At 34.5% G+C, this 19,751-nt stretch overlaps 2 protein-coding genes across 6 annotated transcripts in view; both read right to left on the bottom strand.

Annotated features, from left to right (window-relative positions):
* Positions 1-819: 819 nt before the first annotated feature.
* Positions 820-1,260, bottom strand: nanos2 (nanos homolog 2). Its single transcript, XM_073839352.1, has one exon. The coding sequence runs from the start codon at positions 1,258-1,260 to the stop codon at positions 820-822; it is 441 nt and encodes a 146-aa protein (XP_073695453.1).
* Positions 1,261-3,199: 1,939 nt separating this feature from the next.
* The window catches only part of abr (ABR activator of RhoGEF and GTPase), a 225,784-nt gene continuing 209,232 nt past the window's right edge, over positions 3,200-19,751 (bottom strand). For all 5 annotated transcript variants that reach the window (XM_073839571.1, XM_073839572.1, XM_073839573.1 and 2 more), the window contains 7 exons: positions 12,473-12,532; positions 12,275-12,384; positions 11,891-12,030; positions 10,237-10,371; positions 10,012-10,117; positions 7,759-7,909; positions 3,200-4,688 (listed from right to left, as the gene is read on the bottom strand). In XM_073839571.1, the coding sequence (XP_073695672.1) occupies positions 4,599-4,688; positions 7,759-7,909; positions 10,012-10,117; positions 10,237-10,371; positions 11,891-12,030; positions 12,275-12,384; positions 12,473-12,532 (792 nt within the window). In that variant the 3' untranslated portion in view covers positions 3,200-4,598. The remainder of the gene's footprint in view (positions 4,689-7,758; positions 7,910-10,011; positions 10,118-10,236; positions 10,372-11,890; positions 12,031-12,274; positions 12,385-12,472; positions 12,533-19,751) is intronic.

Genomic DNA, 19,751 nt, shown 5'->3' with positions numbered 1-19,751 from the left:
ATCTTCTCTTGCCTAAAGGAAATTATAATATGGCTTTCTTCTTCTTAAAGTTTGTTTGGCGGTTTGCAAACCAAATGAAAAGTGCTTTACTGCCACCAGCTGGACTGGAGTGGAACTGGAATAAAAGTTTAACGCTGATTGGCCAATACAGTAAAAGCGAGACCAATGAGAAACCTTTTGCCACGCCCCTACCTTTCGGCACGCCCATTGCTCCAGGCTGCAGTTACCCCTGTCTCATTTTAAAAGAAAAAAAAATCATCTCCTAATAACTACTTCAGAGAGTAAAACTTCCTTGTTTAATATCAATTAAACTTTCAAAATATTTAGCATGTTTTTATAATCAAAGTAGGCTAGTCGAATACTTGAAAAAAGTTTTTCTTGTTAAATTGACATGAAATCAAGAGACAATTATTTTCTTAAACTGCTGCACAAATTGCAAAGCAATCTTTTTATTTACATCCGATATTAAGCTGAACATTTGTAAACCTAAAACTGCACAACTTTACATTCAGCAGATGTTGGTTTTGTAGTTTTTATTATTTAAATTAAATGTGGATTAGTATCCAAATATGTGTACAAATTATTATTAGATAGCTGTCAACTAAATGCCAAACTTTAACGAGTAACGTGTTTAAATACAATTTAAATAACAAAACTAAAAACATGTTTTGATGCTCTAGAAAAATATTTTTATTTTGAAATGAACCACAAAAACACGTTTCAACCAACATCCAAACTTGTTTTGAACATATTTTCACAACATTCTTCGAACACAGACTTACAGTTTTGACATGAATAACAGTGTGAGCGTCCATAGATTCACATGTTGTTGGTCTTCCTCGGTGCGTTTCTCAGCGGGCAGTAGTGGCGGGTGTGCGCCCAGTCCCCGGTGGCGGAGCAGAACGGACACACGTAGCTCCTCAAGATCGGGCAGAGGATCCGTCCGTCTCGGGCTTTCAGTTTGTGACTCATGTAAACCACCGGCGTCTCTCCGTTCTGTCGGCAGAATCCACAGGTGTCTCGGGAGTTCCGCAGGCTGGAGGTGGAGGCAGAGGTGCTGGAGACGCTGCTGATGGAACCGGTTCTGATGAAACCTTCCGGGGGCGTCCCACGCTCAGCTCCGGCTTGTCCTTGGTCGCGATGCTCCAGCAGCTGAGACAGGGTCCTGCGGAGATCCATGTAGTCCCGCCACATGAGGAAACATCCGTCAGGTGCGGGGATGCTGTTGTCGCGCTCGGTCAGAGAGGAGGACTGCATCATGTTCAGTTAGAGTCAGGGGTGTATCACCCATCATCATCCAGATCTATTTATAGGGGAATCGTCTAAAGACTTCAGACAGGAATTCGGTCTGTCTGGGGCACTGGATATCTGACCCGGGCTTGACCGAGGTCGTCACAAGGTCACTAGGGTCAGGCACGCGCTCCTGTTTGTTTTGATCAGGTTTTTTACTGGGCAGCACGTGCCAGACTGAGCCCACGTGCTGTCTGTCTGTCTGACATTTGTATACATTGTAACATTTTCAACTAGTACAAACCAGCTTTTGCTATTACAAATAAGCTGCCAAAACAACCTGACAAAATATAAGCAAACAATTATAGCCTAACACTAAACAACTTTAACAAAAACAAAGTTTATTCAGTTGTGCTATTAACAGGCTATACTTAAACTAAAAAAATGGTATACATAAAATTATAAGGTGAATTCAAAATGGGTTACTTTTTTAGCTTCCCATATGTGTTTTCTTTTCTTTTTTAGGATATATATAATAAACATTTTTAGATCATACACTATATATATACACACACAGCAGTTTTTGAGTAAGATTTTTTAATGTTTTTTAAAGAAGTCTCTTCTGCTCACCAAGCCTGCATTTTTTTGTCTCCAGGGTACAGCAAAAACAATTTTGAAATATTTTTACTGTTTAAAATAACTGTTTTCTATTTGAATATATCTTAAAATGTAATTTATTCCTGTGATTTCCAAATGGAATTTTTAGCATCATTACTCCAGTCGCATGATCATTTAGAAATCATTCTAATATTTTGATTTGCTGTTCAAAAAACAGCTGAGTAGAATTTTTTCAGGTTTCTTTGATGAATAAAAAGTTCAGAAGAACAGCGTTTATCTGAAATAGAAATTATAAATGTATTTTAATCACTTTTGAGCAATTTAAAGCACCCTTGTTAAATAAAAGTATTAATTTCTATAATTTCTTTCCTAAAAAATTATACTCCAAGGTTTTGAATGGTATTTATTTCAGATAAATGCTGATCTTTGGATTTTTCTATTTATCAAAGAATCCTGAAAAAATGTCTTTAACTGTTTTAATAATAATAATAATAATAATAATAATAATAATAATAATAATAATAATAAATGTTTCTTGAGCAGCAAATCAGTATATTAGAATGATTTCTGAAGGATCATATATATATATAACATGTTGTGTTGACATTAAACAGAATATTGCTGAAAATGAACTCTACAATATTCAAAATGTGACTATAACACATATCCATATCCATGACTAAATATAGTAATAATTAAAGTATATTTAATCTGTTTATAGGAAACACAGAAAAAAGTGGCACAACATAACATTGAAATGTCTTTGCCTAGTTATATGTTATATGCATAGACACCAACGCAATTGACGTTATAATTAATGTTATAAAGCCACAAGAATACTTTTTGTGTGCATTGCTGTCTATGCAGGGTCAGAAAGCTCTCAGATTTCATCAAAAATATCTTAATTTGTGTTCTGAAGATGAGCGAAGGTCTTATAGGTTTGCAACGACACAAATCATTTAAACTAATAAAATCCTTTTTACTAAAATAATGAGATACTGGATCACGGATGCAGGGATTTGCTCCCATTTGTGAGGTCAGGCTTTGCCATTGTATAATGGGATCTGACTTGCCCCTTTAATTCATCTCACAGAAGTGCAGTCAGGTTCATAATTTTGTTATGAAGTTGTGTATGTAATGTAACACTGCTTTACTCAGTTTTATTAGATTTGTATATGCTTTTTATATGCAATGCTGTCCAATATATACCAGTTTTTACAGCTATGCACTGAATACTGTGCCTTTTTTTTTCTTATCCAACAATTCACACCTGTAGTGTCAAGTCACCCCACATAAGCATATTCAAGATATTTGACTTCAAGGAGACCTTTTAAAGAAAACAAAAACTTGCTGTGCGCAATGTACACTTTTATTTATTTTACTAAAAACAGGGAAAAAAAGGTCACATCAACATTTACCCTTGTTAATACAGTATACTCAATATCTTTCCGACAGAAATAAAATACACCAGTTTTTAATTTCCTTTTATATTAAAATATCAAATAGTCTGCAATCTAACAGTGCTTATGAAGTACATGTCACTGGCTTTATAGCAGAAAAGTTTCATTTTTCCCTCCGCTCTGCCAGTGGTCCTCAGCAGTGGAGTAAAAACAATAATAATAATAATAATAATAATAATAATTAAATAAAATCAAAATACAAACAAGAAAATGAACCTTTGTGTTATCTTGCCCACTTTTTCTCTGACAAGGTGAACATGCAAAAAAGGGCAGTAACACGGATCTTTCTACAGAATAAACTGAAGTATCACCAGACACTTCAACTTGCAAACGTGACAGGAGATGATTTGTCTCCAAATCAAGACATAATTTTGCATTTTTCCAAGTATAATCTCACTACATTGCATACCACGACTGGTCCCAAAAGCTGGCTGATTTAACTGTTGGTTTTTCTCTTCTACAGTATAATCAAGTCTTTACCGACAGGAAGTTAAAACGAATAAAAAAACAGACCAAAAATTGCAAATGAAGGACTCTATAGAGTCTCAAAGTGTACTGAACTGTACAGGCACAATTAATGTATATATTCATAATAAATAGGGCAATTTTTGGCCTGGATGTACTTGGACGAGGAAGGATCTGGGATTTCAATGCTTTGCCCAGAAAAAAAACACTCGCAGCATGAGATTGTATTTTGAACAAATGCACACATACACACACACACACACACACACACACACACTCACACACAGCTCACTGTCCTCGTATCACATGCACAAAAGCTTATGAAACAAAACAAAACAAATAATATTTATAAAACATGTAAATGCTGATGTTTACTGGAATGTCTCTTGGGGAAGAGAGCAATTGCAGTTCACTTCCAGCTCCGGGATCACTGAACTGGGCTTTAGAGGAGATGCCACAACAGACGCAGACATCCCAGCATGCATCTGCAACATCCTAGGATGCGAACCTTCGGACGGGACGGCAAACGGGGTGTTTGACGTGATATGACGTGTGTTTGTGTTTGGCAGGACACCTGTGTGATATAAGTGCAACATTTGTATAGGGTGATGGTGAATCCTGGGCTCGCTCGAGATGCTCCTCTCCTCTTGCTTCAGTTCTTCTCCGAGCTGGAGTGAAGTTTAAGCTCCCTTTTACACATGAACATGACTGGAGACAACAAACACAGGGGAGAGTGGCCACAGTCTCTTTCTGTTCCCCTGCAGGACCGTTGGCTTTGTACACAAAAAAGACAATGTTGGAGAGGAAGGGAGTCTGTGGTTGGGGTTAGACGTCAGTTGAGAAATAGAGTGTGTTCTTCTTCAGCTCAGCGAAGGATATGGGTGGATGCTGCAGGTAGTACAGCAATACCTGAACCTGTGAACAGAGAGAAGGATTACAGCCATGCAATGATTATACTATCATGACACTAACATTCTCAATCATACAGTATGCATTATTCATCCAACTTCTGCATGATTGCCACTGTGAGTTTAGTCTAATCGAGTAACTGGAAACTACTACTTTTTAGCATGGAACAGGCAAGATCTGTGTTAGAAGTTCAGAATTAGTATTGACTGACGAAAGGGGAATGAGCAAAACATTGTGTCCTAACATTATTTATTATAATAATCGTCAAGTACGTCATGGTATTACTAGTAGTGATAATACAATTACTTTTGAATTAATAATATTATTTTTAGTAGTTTTAAGACTAAGAATATGAGATCCAAACTGTAAATAATAATAATAATTGTAGTAGTAGCAATAATACAATTATTTGTCAACTATTATTAGTAGTAATAGTAATAATTACTGGTAGTAATATTAAGACTAAGAGTATATGACCTCCAAACTATAGGTACTACTACTACTACTACTAATAATAATGTTACTATACAATCTGAGAAAGTGTGAGCTCCTAAGCACAAAAATGTTGATTAATAGTAAAAATAATAATAATAATAATAATAAAATAGGTGGTAGTGATACAATATTTTTTAAATTACTATTATTATAACTATTAGTAGTAGTAGTAGTAGTATTAAGACTAAAATAGTGTAACAAATATCAAAAATACTTTTATACTACAATTATACTACTAATAATAATGGTAGTAGTGTCGTGGAGCAAAGATGATGAATTCTCTCAATAAAGTCAAAAAGGCTCAAAAAACAGAGTTCCAGATGCCAAAATAAGACTTTATTGAACAGCACAACAAAGCCGAGACAACGGTCACCGCATCTCGCCTCTGTCTGTCAGGGTATCCATACTTATACCCATCCATGCTATCCAAAATTGGTAATTCCGGTTTTTTATTGGTTATGCCTGTCTGATTCGCCACAATTATTTATTGGTCCACCTGGCCCATTTTTTAATGGTGGATTTTGGTTGAGTCAGACATTTTTTAAAAGTAAGTTTTATTCCACCGCTTCCAAGTAGTTGGAGGCGGTCCCATGGGTCTCCAATTAGTTGGAGGTGGTCCCATTGGTTCATATATCAAACCTGTTTACATGTATCTGTCATATGTTGGAAGTCACCCAAAGTTCACTGGTTCATTTTAAGTTCACTGGTGCTGCCCCACGCCATGCACCTGCAGTTCACTCTGTGTTGATGCACTTCAATCTGTGTTGAGACATCTAGTATTATAATACTCAGTATTTTGATAGATATTGATTACTGTTATAGCCATACACCATTTGTTTAAGTAAAATAATATCATATTGAGTGAAATAGCACAATATATTTTTTTAGGATACACAATAGTAGTAGTAATAATACAATTATTTGTCAATTTGTATTATTAGTAATAGTTATTATTAGTATTACTGGTAGTAAAAGTATTAAGACTAAGAGTATATGAGCTCCAAACTACAAGTACTACTCCTACTACTATAAAAAAAAATGAATAATAATAATAATAATAATAATAGTGGTGGTAGTAGTAGTAGTAGTAGTATTACGTCTAGGAGTATATTAGCTCCAAAATATAAATAAAAATGATAATAATAAAATATAAAATAAAATAATTAATAACAATAATAATAATAGTGGTGGTGGTGGTTGTGGTAGTAGTAATCCAATATTTTTTTTTAATTATTATTATTAGTAGTAGTAGTATTAAGACAAAACAGTATAATAAATATAATAAAATACTATTAATACATACTAATAAAAATAATGGTAAGTAGTAATAGTAATACAATTATCTTTAAATTATTATTATTATTAGTAGTAGTAGTAGTAGTATTAAGACAAAAATAGTATAATAAATATAATAAAATACTATTAATACATAATAATAATAATAATATAAATTATTGTTATTATTAGCAGTAGTAGTAGTAGTAGTACTATTAAGACTAGGAGTATATGAGCTCCAAACTACAAATAATAATAATAATAATGTTTTTATAAAGTCTGAGAAAGTGTGAGCTCCTAAGCACAACAATGTTAATGAATAATAATAATAATAATAATAGTAATATAATTATTTTAAAATTATTAGTAGTACTAGTAGTAGTATGGCGTATATGAGCTTTAAACTAAAAATAATAATAATTATTATTATTATAAATGATATTTAATATTATTATTCTTACTATCATTATTATATAATAATAATAATAATACAACTGTTGTTTATAATTATTATTATTAGTAGTAGTAGTATTAAGACTAGGAGTATATGAGCTCCAAACTATAAATAATAATAATAATAGTCATCATCATCATTATTATTGAGACCAAGAAACAAACACACACACACACACACACACACACACACACACACACACACACACACACACACACACACACACACACACACACACACACACACACACACACACACACACACACACACACATATATATATACACAGGCAGACATAAAATTCCCAAGTGTCTTCTTTTAAAATATACCAAAATTATGCCCAAAGGGTTCATGTACTGCAGTCATTTAAGTTTGACATGTTATTGTTTAGAGAAGAAGAAAAAAACTATAGTGGGTGCATGACTCCTGATTGTCTCCCAGGATTTGTACTTTCAGTGAAAATTGGTTAACCTCAACTGACTCAGGCTGTTAAGTTTCTGACATATCATGCCCAAACCATAATGGCAAATAAGTCAAAATGTCTCTTCAGATCCACTCACACAATAAACCTGCAGCTCTGCATAAGTGACACATAAATACACGAGTGAGCTGAAGATGCCCAGCACTCTGCTCTCAGCCTGTGGGCAGTGTGTTATGACAGGATGGAAATAAAGATGATGGAATAATCACAGACCACATCAGCATCACTGTAATAACCATGTGCATCTTCAAACTGTCAAACACACTAAACCACAGCCCATCAGAGTGATATATGATATATCCAAGTTGGGAAAGACTCCAGGAGTTCTTTCAGATAGTGTAAAACACAATGCGTATATAAGCCAGGACTGACCTGTGCCATGACATCATGTGACCAGATGTCAGAGGCCAGCGTGATGTGAGCCTTACTAATCTCGGACTCTGAGGGTCTCAGCAAAGTGGGGCCAAACACTGTGGCCAAATTATGCAGAGACATCTTATTGACCGGCTCCTTCTCTGCCACCCTGAAAAGAGAGGAAACGAACATCAGTACAGAGCCACATCGCATTAAACAATCAAGTTGAACACCGTTTATAACAACTCGATGCATGTACTGTAGCTCAGGTGTGATGTACAGAGTTGTCCAGCAGGTGTCCACAGTGAGCAGTGTTGCTAACTCTATCCAGCATTTGCTGCTGTGTCTGTGATGTGTTAATGGGCAGCAGTTATAGTTAGCAATAAGGCCTCCAGAGAGATTATTTGTGACAGTGTTTATAAACCCAAGGCCTTGCTAGCTAATTGCAGACGTTTCAGAATGAAGTGTAATTTGCGACAGCAGTTTCACACAGACTAAAATAAAACAGAACCCTGAGTATTTATGATGGCGACTGAACTGATGTTCATATGAAACCACTGGTTTTAAGGAGACACTGTCAACAACATTTCAAGTCTTCTATTCATTTGAATGTTTTTTAAAATGTATTTTTTTCCGGAAAAAAGCTGGAATTAATCAGCAGCCAGTATTTCAGTCTTTTGTGTCATGTGATCTGTCAGAATCTGAAATTGATTTAATGATGTGGTGCTCAAGAAACATTTCAATGTAGAAAACAGAAAAGTAGTTTTTTACTGTTTAATATTTCTGTGGAAACGATGCACAAATTGACAAGAAATCTGCATATTAGAATGATTTCTGAAGGATCATGTGAGAAAAAGTTTGGGATAAGCTAGTTTTAAAATAAAATAAAATAAAATAAATAAAATAACAGAAAAAAGACTTTTAGAATATTACAAAGGATTTCTATTTCAAATAATTGCTGTTATTTTAACTTATATTCATCAAATTATTTCCACAAAATTTTGTAATATAATAAGAACTAATATTAATAATTGAGTACCATAAACTTGATAACAAATTAGCATTTTAGAATGATTTCTGAAAGATCATGTTGACATTAAAAACTTAAAAAATGGTGGCTGAAAATTGAGCTTTGCATCACAGGAATGAACATAAAACACTAAAATATTTCACAGTATTACTGTTTTACTGTATTGTAATCAAATAAATGTCGAAATGAAAACAGAAAAGTAGTTTTTACGGCTTAATACTACTACTACTAATATTTCTGTGAAAACCATGATGCTCATAAGTTTAGGGTAAGTTAGTTTAAAAAAAATAAAAATAAAAATAAAAAATTATTGAAAGATAAGAAAAAAAGATAGAAAATAGAAATGATTGTAAAAGTGACCATAAAGACATCTTACAAAAGATTTCTATTTCAAATAAATGCTGTTCTTATGAATTTTCTGTCTGTCAAATGATTTCCACAAAATATGAACCTGCAGTAAGTGATAATACGAACCAAACATTAATAACTGAGTACCATGAAACTGAAAATAAATCAGCATATTAGAATGATTTCTGAAAGATACTGTGACACTGAAAACTAGAATAATGGTGGCTGAAAATTCAGCTTTGCATCAGAAAGAAAAAAATAAAATTTAAAACACTTATTACTGTTTTACTGTATTTTCATCAAACAAATGTCAAAATGAAAACTGAAAAGTAGCTATCATGGCTTAATATTTCTGTGGAAACCATGGTGCACATATTCATAAGTTTGGGCTAAGTAAGTTTTAAAATAAAATAAAATAAAATAAATGAAAGAAAAGAAAACTGAAATAATTGTAAAGGTGATCATAAAGACATTTATAATCTTACTATTCTATTCACCAAATGATTTCCACAAAAATATTAATCTTCAATAAGTCATAATAAGAACCATTATTTATAACGGAGTACAATAAATTTGACAATAACTCAGCATATTGGTATACTTTATGGAGGATCATGTGAAAGTGAAAACTACAATAATGTTGGCTAAAAAGTTCCAATGAGAACTTAAACCTGAATACACACTGACTCATGGGGACTTGTGCCACTGTGGGGAGCTAAATTAAGATCCCCATAGGGAAACAAGCTTATAAATCATACAGAATAGGTTTTTTTGAGAATGTAAAAATGCAGTTTCCTATGAGGGGTAGATTTAGGCGTAGGGTTGGTCTGGGGCAATATAGGACAGATAGATAGACAGTGTGTGTGTGTGTGTGTGTGTGAGGGGGCTCTCACCTCTTCAGATGTTCCAGTAAGGTGAGGAATGTGATAAGATTTGGGTCTGGTAGTGACCGCAACAGATGCATCATGCAGTTTTCTTTTGCTGCAGGATCTGATAGAGCTGTGATGAAGAGAAGTGTTATTAAACCTCAGTCTCCTCAATTTTAAATGACTCTTATGTGCTACTAATCATGTGTTGCAGTTTTAAGTGTGAAAGAGTTTGCAGGTGAAAGGTCATACCAATGCCTTCCATGAAGGCCGGGTACAGCCGGTCTGTGAGAAGAGGTTCTGGCAGCTCCCTGAAATACAACTTCAGTGTCCCTGCTATGGCGTTAATGTCCATATCACTCAACATCATCAGGATATCTTTGGTATCTGAGAGAGAGACAAGAGATTTGCCATAACAAATGCTGCAGGAAACACTTATGCAGGCTGAGTAAAAAGCTCCCGGCATAACATATGACATAATAGTGAGTAACATATGTATGCTAGCTGACGGTACAGCTTTGGATGCTCCCTACAGACTCTGTGTGTGTGTGTTTATCGAGCCAGCTGACAGCTGGAAGGGGTCAGACCTCGGCGTGGCCTTTCCCACAACACTGCTGCTGCTTTTAGACTCAACACACAGGCCTACACTGACCTCACATAACCAGAGAAAAAGAAAACAGCCAGAGGAGACTGATGGGAAATCATAGCACAGTAAAAAATGTATAAGGAACAAACAAATGGAGATAAATCTGACTAAAAGGATCTAACTAAATATCACTGTGTGCAATGCTGATGCAAATTGCTGCCCTCAGACTGCAAGGTACCACTCATATCCAAATCACAAAATAAAAAATAAAGGCTCATTTTATACTTTTGCATATATGGCCCATTCTACAGAATTGGTTCAAAGTCATGTTTTTTTTTTACAAATTTTGTATGCAAATATATACTTTAATATTCAAGGTACACATTTCTAGTAATGGGCAGTAAAATCTTATATTGCATTTCTAAGTTTTGGAATATTTGTCCTCTCCCCAAATTTGTCACTACCGAAACACAGTAATATATAATTTAATATGATTTTAATAATTATAATTTAATATATAATTTAAGAAGGGTTACATTGACCTATTAACATTTTCCGTGTAAATATATATTTTTCTATTGTATTAAAAAGTTTTCAGAGGTAAATCAATAACAAATACAAATTTTAAAACATTTCAAGGGTGATTTATGAGATTTGTATTTCGAAGCCAATTTTTCTTTGTAAAGTTGATCATACTGATTTTAAAGTAAGGATTCATTAGTTTGAATATACATTGAACCAATCACTATCATAACATCTTAGTTGATAATTCAGATTACTTTATTTTTGACAACACATCCCATGTTTTGGTCGGTTGTGACTGTTTCGATAGTGACAATTTTAGATACTTGGTTAGCACATGTAAGCTAGCACAGTTCTGAACAGTTGTACACACATGGATGTTATGGAATAACAAATGTTATGGAATAACTCACAAAAAATGAGCTTACTTATAGAAAAATGGTGTTCGGTAGTGACGTTCTTTAAAGTTACACACAGATTTTTAATACTAATTGAAGATGTTTACCTCAAAATGATGGGCTAAATGGACTAAGGCATACATTGTTTCGGTAGTGACATGAAAATGCTGGATTTTACAATGCAGCTATTTTTTTAAATCAGTAAGATATTTAAAAAAAACTATGGAATAAAATGCAATAGATAATAAAAGGATCTTAGTAAACATCTAAGATTTGAATACTTACATGTCTTTTAAATGTGTTTTTTGGTTGTGGGACAGCAGTTTGCACCAATTTTGTATAATGGCCCATATAGAAGTTACTTGAGTGTGTGAAATGTAATTGGTTAAGAGTCTCTTACTGGCATCAAACGCAGCTTTGAGGGCCTGGATGTCTGTGGCCACTCCAGAGATCCTGTAAATGCCCACTTCATCAATCCCTCTTTTCTCCACTTCCTCAATGCACTGCCGCACAATGTAAGGCACCTTGGAGCGCTCACGCCTGAGAAAAGCAATAGGCAAACTCAATGTAAATGATGTATACTGAAAAGAGAAACTGTGTGGGCTTTGACAAATGTTGCTGTTTAGTAAGCCTAAATCCCATATAAAGATGTAGTGTATTGATGCAGTATATTTTGAATGTTTTAAGTTGTGCTGAAGCTTGAAATAACAACAAACTTCTAAAAAACATGCAATAACATGCATTTAGAAAATATGCAAACTTTAAGTCTTGGGATTTCACTCACTTTGTTACAACACTGATTTTGACACCAAACACGCCGCTCTGTTTTTTAGATGGCGTCCGCTTCAAACTCAAGTCCCGACTTGTAAACTTCATGGAAAACTCCACTTTAATCTGAAAAGGAACCATAAATGAGATAAATCACAGTGTACGGCAATAATGCAAAAAAAGGTATCAATATGTTTGATGGTAAGTAAAGTACCCCATTCATTTCTATGACGTCCATATGCCAGTTTTTGGACTGCACCGTCTGTGGGTCCAGCTGTAAACACACAGAGAGAAAAGAGTGTGAAACTGACTTCATCGTTAAGCACAGAAAATTTTGATTCGATTTTATGCTGATCAATACAATGCAAACACTATGGCCACACAGAATACTGTCATAGGACAAAGGCTAGTGCTGAGAGACCACAACAGACCAAGAGTGCTGGATTATTATTAAATTAAAGAAATCAGAAAAATATTCCAACAATGAATACCACTAAATTACCTCCAGAAGGAAAAATACCCTGAGGCTTAGAATAAAAAACAGCCACAGTACAAAAACTGCTCAGTACAAAATGTGTTTATCAGGGTGCATGATGGTATTTCAGATATAAGATGTAGTTTTTTAAGCAATATATCAGTAAAATCACTTGCATTGTTCTTTAAATTTAAAATGTATTCTACCAGTCAAAAGTTTTTGAACTGTAAGATTCTTCATTTAGATTTTTAAGTCTCTTCTGCTCACCAAGCCTACATTTACTTGATCCAAAATACAGCAAAAGCAGTAATATTGTAAAATATTTAAACTATTTAAAATAACTGCTTTCTATTTGAATATATTTTAAAATGTAATTTATTCCTGTGATCAAAGCTACATTTTCAACATCATTATTCATCTTCAATGTCACATGATCCTTCAGAAATAATTTTAATATGCTGATTTGCATTTTTGTATTATTATTTTAAAATAGAAAACAGTTATTTGAAATAGGAAAAATATTTCTTTACTGTTTTTACTTTGGATCAAATAAATGCAGGCTTGGTGAGCACAAGAGACTTGGTGAAAAGCAGAGACTTAGAAATCTTACTGTTCAAAAACTTTTGACTGGTAGTGTATTTATTTGTGCAGCTCTTGGTTTCAAAGCAGCTTTGAAGAAAATCATGATAAAAGTTGATAAATTCTTAATGCCTCATAGTTGCATTTAGCAGATAGAGCTGGGCGATATTAGGGCTGGGCGATTAATCGAAAAATAATCCAAATCGACATTCAGAACCTATAATCGTTAAAATTTTTCCAGGAAGATTATTTCAATTACTTTCCCTTTAAAAAACACAAGCGCTCCGTTCCGTTATTCCGCCGACATGTCGATGGAGAGCTTAAACAGTATTTATACAGTAAAAAGTATTTACAGGATATACAAGGGTAATTTTATTTAGAGGAGATATTGCTTATTTTCTACTTTTAATATGAAAAACATTGAAAATTATTTATTTTGTTTCCAATAGTGCAAGTTATTTATTTTCACTAATTTAAGAAAAATGTGACTTTTCGTTTTAAGCAATGCTTGCTTTAATTTCAGTTGTTCAACACTGATGTTCAATTAATAATCATAGATCGTAGATAGTGTGTTTCCTTCAATTATTTTAAAATCAAGTAATGCACCCTTCATCCAAAAATCTCTCGCTTGTAATATGTGAGCATATTTACTGTACAAAACTTGTCAGTGAACTATGAGGGCAAAAAAATAAATATTATATAAATATAATTAAATATAATTTATTAATAAATAAAATAATCGTTCATTAATCGTAATCGGGTTAAAATGTTCAATTAATCGAGATTTTGATTCTAAGCCAAATTGCCCAGCCCTAGGCGATATTATAGTTTACATTTTGCAATGATGCAAGGAATCAAACAGTTGAAATTTGCTATATAGTATGTCTATTTCTACATGCAAACTTTTATATGAACATTTTAAACAACAGAGGATTATTTTTATCCATTTCCCTTCTCTCGCTCTGCTTCTTCTTTTTTTTTTTTCCCAGGCAGTCCTTTCTATAAAAAACCCTGAGAACTCACAGTAGATGTCCACCCTTGTTATTATGTATCTAGATCATAAATGTGATGAAGTTAACTGTAGTACACTGTTGCATGTGGATGAATCAAACCTGAACAAAGCTCTATAATGAACTGAAACTTAGCACTATAAACACAACATGAACTTAACAACTTTAAAAATCTGGATGTGACAGTAACAAACCTGTTTTATATTAAGAGATCAAGCCATTTCCGTCATATATACAGTACCACAGACTGTTAGGTATTACCTATTATAAATTCATAAGAACTCACACTATGATATTTAGATGCTTTTGGGCTACTGTCCTATGAACATATAAGGAAATCCACTCTGTGCTGTTTCCATTAACACACCTCTCTCTGAGGAGAACAGACTTGGTTAAACTCTCTCTCTCTCACATACACACCAGTTTCCCATGCTACATGCCACAGACAAGATGGATGATGGGAAGGGCTATCTAGGGAGGACCCTCCCCACTCTTAAACTAATCTGTCAATCAAACCTAAAGGTAAGGTACACAATAATACACAACCTGTCAGTCTAGACCACATCTGAAACAAGTTAACTGATCACTGTTAGAAATCAACTAAATATGCTGTGCCAATCTAAACTAATTCCTGCGCATATGCGTTTAATTACTTCAGTGGCAATCACCATGAAGCTGGCAGACACACAAGGGAACACAAACAGCACACATGCTGACAAAACTGCCATAAAATTAACATTTACAGGAAAACATGCGTAGGTTGAACAGCTTTTTATGAGAACGTCAGACAAGGTCCGTCAAGCACATAAAACTGAGTTAGCTATCACTAAAATCATTTCTCTCAATACAATTAGTGGGAAATCATCATTACTGATGCTGTTTATACACATATTATGGCTATAATGAGATTCTTATCAGGTATTTATAGAATGCTTGCAGCCTTGTTTTTATCCCACCGCTAAACCAATATGACATGTTTACAATGATTTAATTAACAGGGTAATAAATGCATAATTTGAGGTCAGCATTGAGGACGCAGGGAGTCGGGGGAGTCAAATTATCTGATATTTTAAGAGATCTACTGACCTTGAGGCAGTTATGAAGGTCAATATGTCAAATCATATGTGACCCTGGACCACAAAACCAGTCTTAAGTCGCTGGAGTATATTTGTAGCAATAGCCAAAATACTTTGTATGGGTCAAAATGATTGATTTTTCTTTTATGCCAAAAATCATTAGGAAATTATGTAAAGATCATGTTCCATGAAGATTTTTTGTAAAATACCTACTGTAAATATATCAAATGTTGTCCTATCCGAACAAATCATACATCAATGGAAAGCTTATTTATTGAGCTTTCATATGATGTATACATCTCAGTTTTGTACAATTTAACCTTAGGACTGGTTTTGTGGTCCAGGGTCACATATTCATATTAATGAAAATAACAGCATTTATCAATGCAATTTCTGAAGTCCGTATTCTTCTGCCGTGTGAATGTAGCCTTACAGATCCCAAATATGAATGCTACACATGACCTTACTTGAGCCTTTCCTTCTGAGAAGGACTTTCTGGTGCTTCTTATAGTCCAGTATTTCATTAAAAATGTATGATATGTCAAGAAAATCCTTTAATACAGCTAAACGGCTTACCCTCACAAAGACTCGCCTTGTAGTCACCTCATCTGCCCAAGTGCTTTTTTCCAAACTCTTAGTAAAGTTCCTGGGGGATTTCACCTCACGTCACCCCACAAACACCACTTTTCACTTTCCTCTGGGAAATCTTAAAGTTTGGGATAAAAGAGGGCAAAACGAATGTCTATGGGATTATTTTAACGGTATATTCAATTGATTTCCAATAAGCCAGACCTGATGATCATGTTAGAGGTGGGGTGAAGGTTAGGGAGGAAACTTGTTCTCATCACTCTCCGCATGGGTCAATCGTCTTTAAGACTACACTGGTCAACAGTACTGCAATGTCCTCATTTAATCGCTCAGGGAGTGCACAACCAAAACAAAGATGGGAGCTCTTCAGCTCTGAAATGTTTTGAATTAAGCGCATCCGTGCAGACGTGAGAATGAGGTTTATGTTTCCTGATCCAAAAGCTTAGAAAAGGAGAGAATGAGATTCTGAGGAGACAATCCCTCTAATAACATCCACATGGAGATTCATCTTGAAAATGGGATCAATCACAAAAATATACTGTGGGAAAAAGTGTAACACTTACTATAGTAAATATCTAGAAACCATATTATCAAGATAAATGTGACCCTGGACCACAAAACCAGTCACAAGGGTCAGTTTTTTGAAACTGAGATTTATACATAATCTGAACACTGAATAAATAAGCTTTCCATTGATGTATCTGTTAGGATAGGATAATATTTGGCCGAGATACAACTATTTGAAAATCTGGAATCTGAGGGTGCAAAAAATCTAAATACGGAGACAATCGCCTTTAAGATTGTCCAAATGAAGTTTATAGCTATGCATATTACTAATCAAAAATTAAGTTTTGGTATATTTACATTAGGTAATTTACAAAATATCTTCAGTGAACATGATTCTGATGAATCATGAAACATGATGAATATCCTAATGATTTTTGGCATGAAAGAAAAATCTATAATTTTGATCCATACAATGGCTATTGCTACAAATATGCCCATACTACTAACTGGTTTTGTGGTTTAGGGTCACAAATATAAAAACAACCTCATAATAATATCATGGAAAATGTCTAAAAAAAGCCTTACCATAGTACATGGTAAATGCCCAGTAAAATATGATACTACCATGGCACACACCTTGGTATTATCACAGTATATATCAAGAAACATATGCTATAACTACAATCACAAAAAGTATTCTTGGTATTCTAGAAAGTAGGGCTGTCACTAATGATTTTTTTTTTTTTTTTTTTGGTAATCGAGTAATTGGTCGATTATTCTGATTATTAATCGAGTAATTGCATAATTAGAATATTTTCCTGAGGTAATAAAAATAGGCTTGAGCAAACAATAGCCTTTAAAATGACTTAAAAAAAAACTAGAGATGCACCGAATGCAATTTTCTTGGCCGATTCCGATTTTTGCCGATTCCGATTTTATTTTTTTAAGAACTGTAATGAAAGCATAGGCCTATACAGAAATATTTTCTTTAATTAAATTTATTTTATAATTACAGCATCTTCTCATATAAAAATAACTTTAACAAAATAAAGTGCTCTGAGCCTTGAAAACATTAGAAATAAAATATAAGTAACAAAGCATACAAAAATCTACTTCTCTTCAATGATTTTTATATGGATTTTTTTTTTTTACATTAATTACAGGATCATCTCACAACAATAACTTTAATAACAAAAAGTGCACTGTGTCTTCAAACAGGTAGAAATAACAATGCTAGTACTAAATGCTATTACTTGAGCATTAATGGCCATTTTTTCTTGATAAAGAGAAGCATTTCTGCCTTGTCACCAGTTAATCCAGCGGTAACGTTACTACACTTCGTAACATTCATTCACATATTTGCGCTACGCCACCGCATACAGCGTCTTCACACACAGATGAAACTTACTAGAGAAGTGTAACATAAATGCATCTGTAAATAAATACAAATTAAATTCACGTCGCGCACGCTTAATTACCTTCAAATGGAACATATATGTTGGCTTCAAACTATTATTAGTGTGTGAAGACGCTGTATGCAGTGGCGCAGCGCAAATATGTGAATGAATGAAAGTGTAGTACGTCAACGGACTTCCCCTGCTCAGGGAGTAGGGAGCAATGAACACTGGGGAGGGACCATGTCAATCGGAACAGTTAATTCACGGAGCTCATTTCTAATGAGTGGGTTATCTGAATCAGGTGTGTTAACTAACAGAGACATGCAAAATATGCAGAGCGGGGGCGCAGTCTACCACATGTCCAGCCAAGCTAAACAAGCGCGTGGTTCATGGTTGTTCCCTCACGTTGTATTTTGGCCTTATAAATGTTACAAACTGCGATCTTTGCGTCATCTTCACTCACACTAAAGACATGTTTACACGCGACTGTGAGTGCGCGCGCGTGGCTGTGACGTAATTGCATGCGCCACTGGCAATAAAAAAAATCGGCTAGAAATCGGCAAGAGGAGAAATTGACTGGCCGGTCACCGATCCGGGCCGATCATGCGAAAAAACGGCTGATTCCGATCCCAAGCCGATCAATCGGTGCATCTCTAGAAAAAACATATATAATAGCAATTAAGCAATAATAATTGGTTCAAATAAAGTATCAGAAGCAAGTAATCATGGTTTTATTAAACAAAACTGTGAAAAACTGTAATCAACATTTAATTCAAATGTCCACTTAATTTTTAATACTTAGTCATTTCTTTACGACAGAAATGCTACAGCCATTGTAATTTCTTGAATATGTGGACATCAAAAAGTAAACTCAGAGTGAGGGTTTCAGGCTTTTATTTTGAAATCGCAACAAACAGCTAGCTATATTTAGAAACATAATTATGTATTTTCCTGTGTTGGCTTAGGTTTATAAATGATTTACGCATAAATGTGTTTAATAGGATCATAACGTTTGTTCGAGGAATCATGACAGCCCTACTTGAAAGTACCATACAAATACCATAAAACCTTATTTAACTACCATGGTACAAAAGTATCATTGCATGACCATGTGATTCAACACCATAAATGTTGATTGTTTAATACAGTACATAAAAACAAGGTATTAAAACACTAGATGCCTAGAAACCATTTAATCAGAAAACAAAGTGGAAAAAAAACACATGCCCCCCCCCCAAAAAAAACAGTGTTCCCATTATACATATTGAAAAATATGGTATTATCATGGTCATAAGAAATATTTATTCTGAGTGTGTTATAGTTAGTATAGAACACATCTTGCACTGAACTTCACTGAGTTTCCATTCTGTTCTCTTCTTTCCTGCCGTCTCGTTCTGTCTCATTCAGCGTGTCCCCCACCGCCCACCCCGTCTCCCTCATCTCCCTCTGTTCTGCCAGCCTGCTGCTGTACAGAGCAGGAACACTGTGTTCTCTGGCCGGCCTCTCTCTACTCTCTCTCGAGTCAAAGAGACTCTGCACAGAGGATCCTTACTGAGAACAAAGGGAGGAAGAACTTGATATCAGTGCATGTGTTACAAACACAGCAGGCGTATGCAGCACACGAGTCCTTGTTAAGATGACTATAAAAGGCACACTACTTCTCTGATTACGTATATATGCATCATGTATGTGTGTATGTACACATAAATACACACCATGCATCAGTGTAGAGTCCCACACACACACACACAGCTGAGAAGAGCTGCTGACTGACAGACTGCACATTTTCAAACTAAGGTTACACTGACCTCACTGGCCATTCACGCTACTCTGTCTAGAACGCATTGCTGGAGAATCCTTT

This window comes from Garra rufa, chromosome 5 (assembly GCF_049309525.1).
Source record: "Garra rufa chromosome 5, GarRuf1.0, whole genome shotgun sequence".
In the NCBI taxonomy this organism is placed as follows: Eukaryota; Metazoa; Chordata; class Actinopteri; order Cypriniformes; family Cyprinidae; genus Garra; species Garra rufa.
This window is presented reverse-complemented; position numbering and strand designations above follow the sequence as displayed.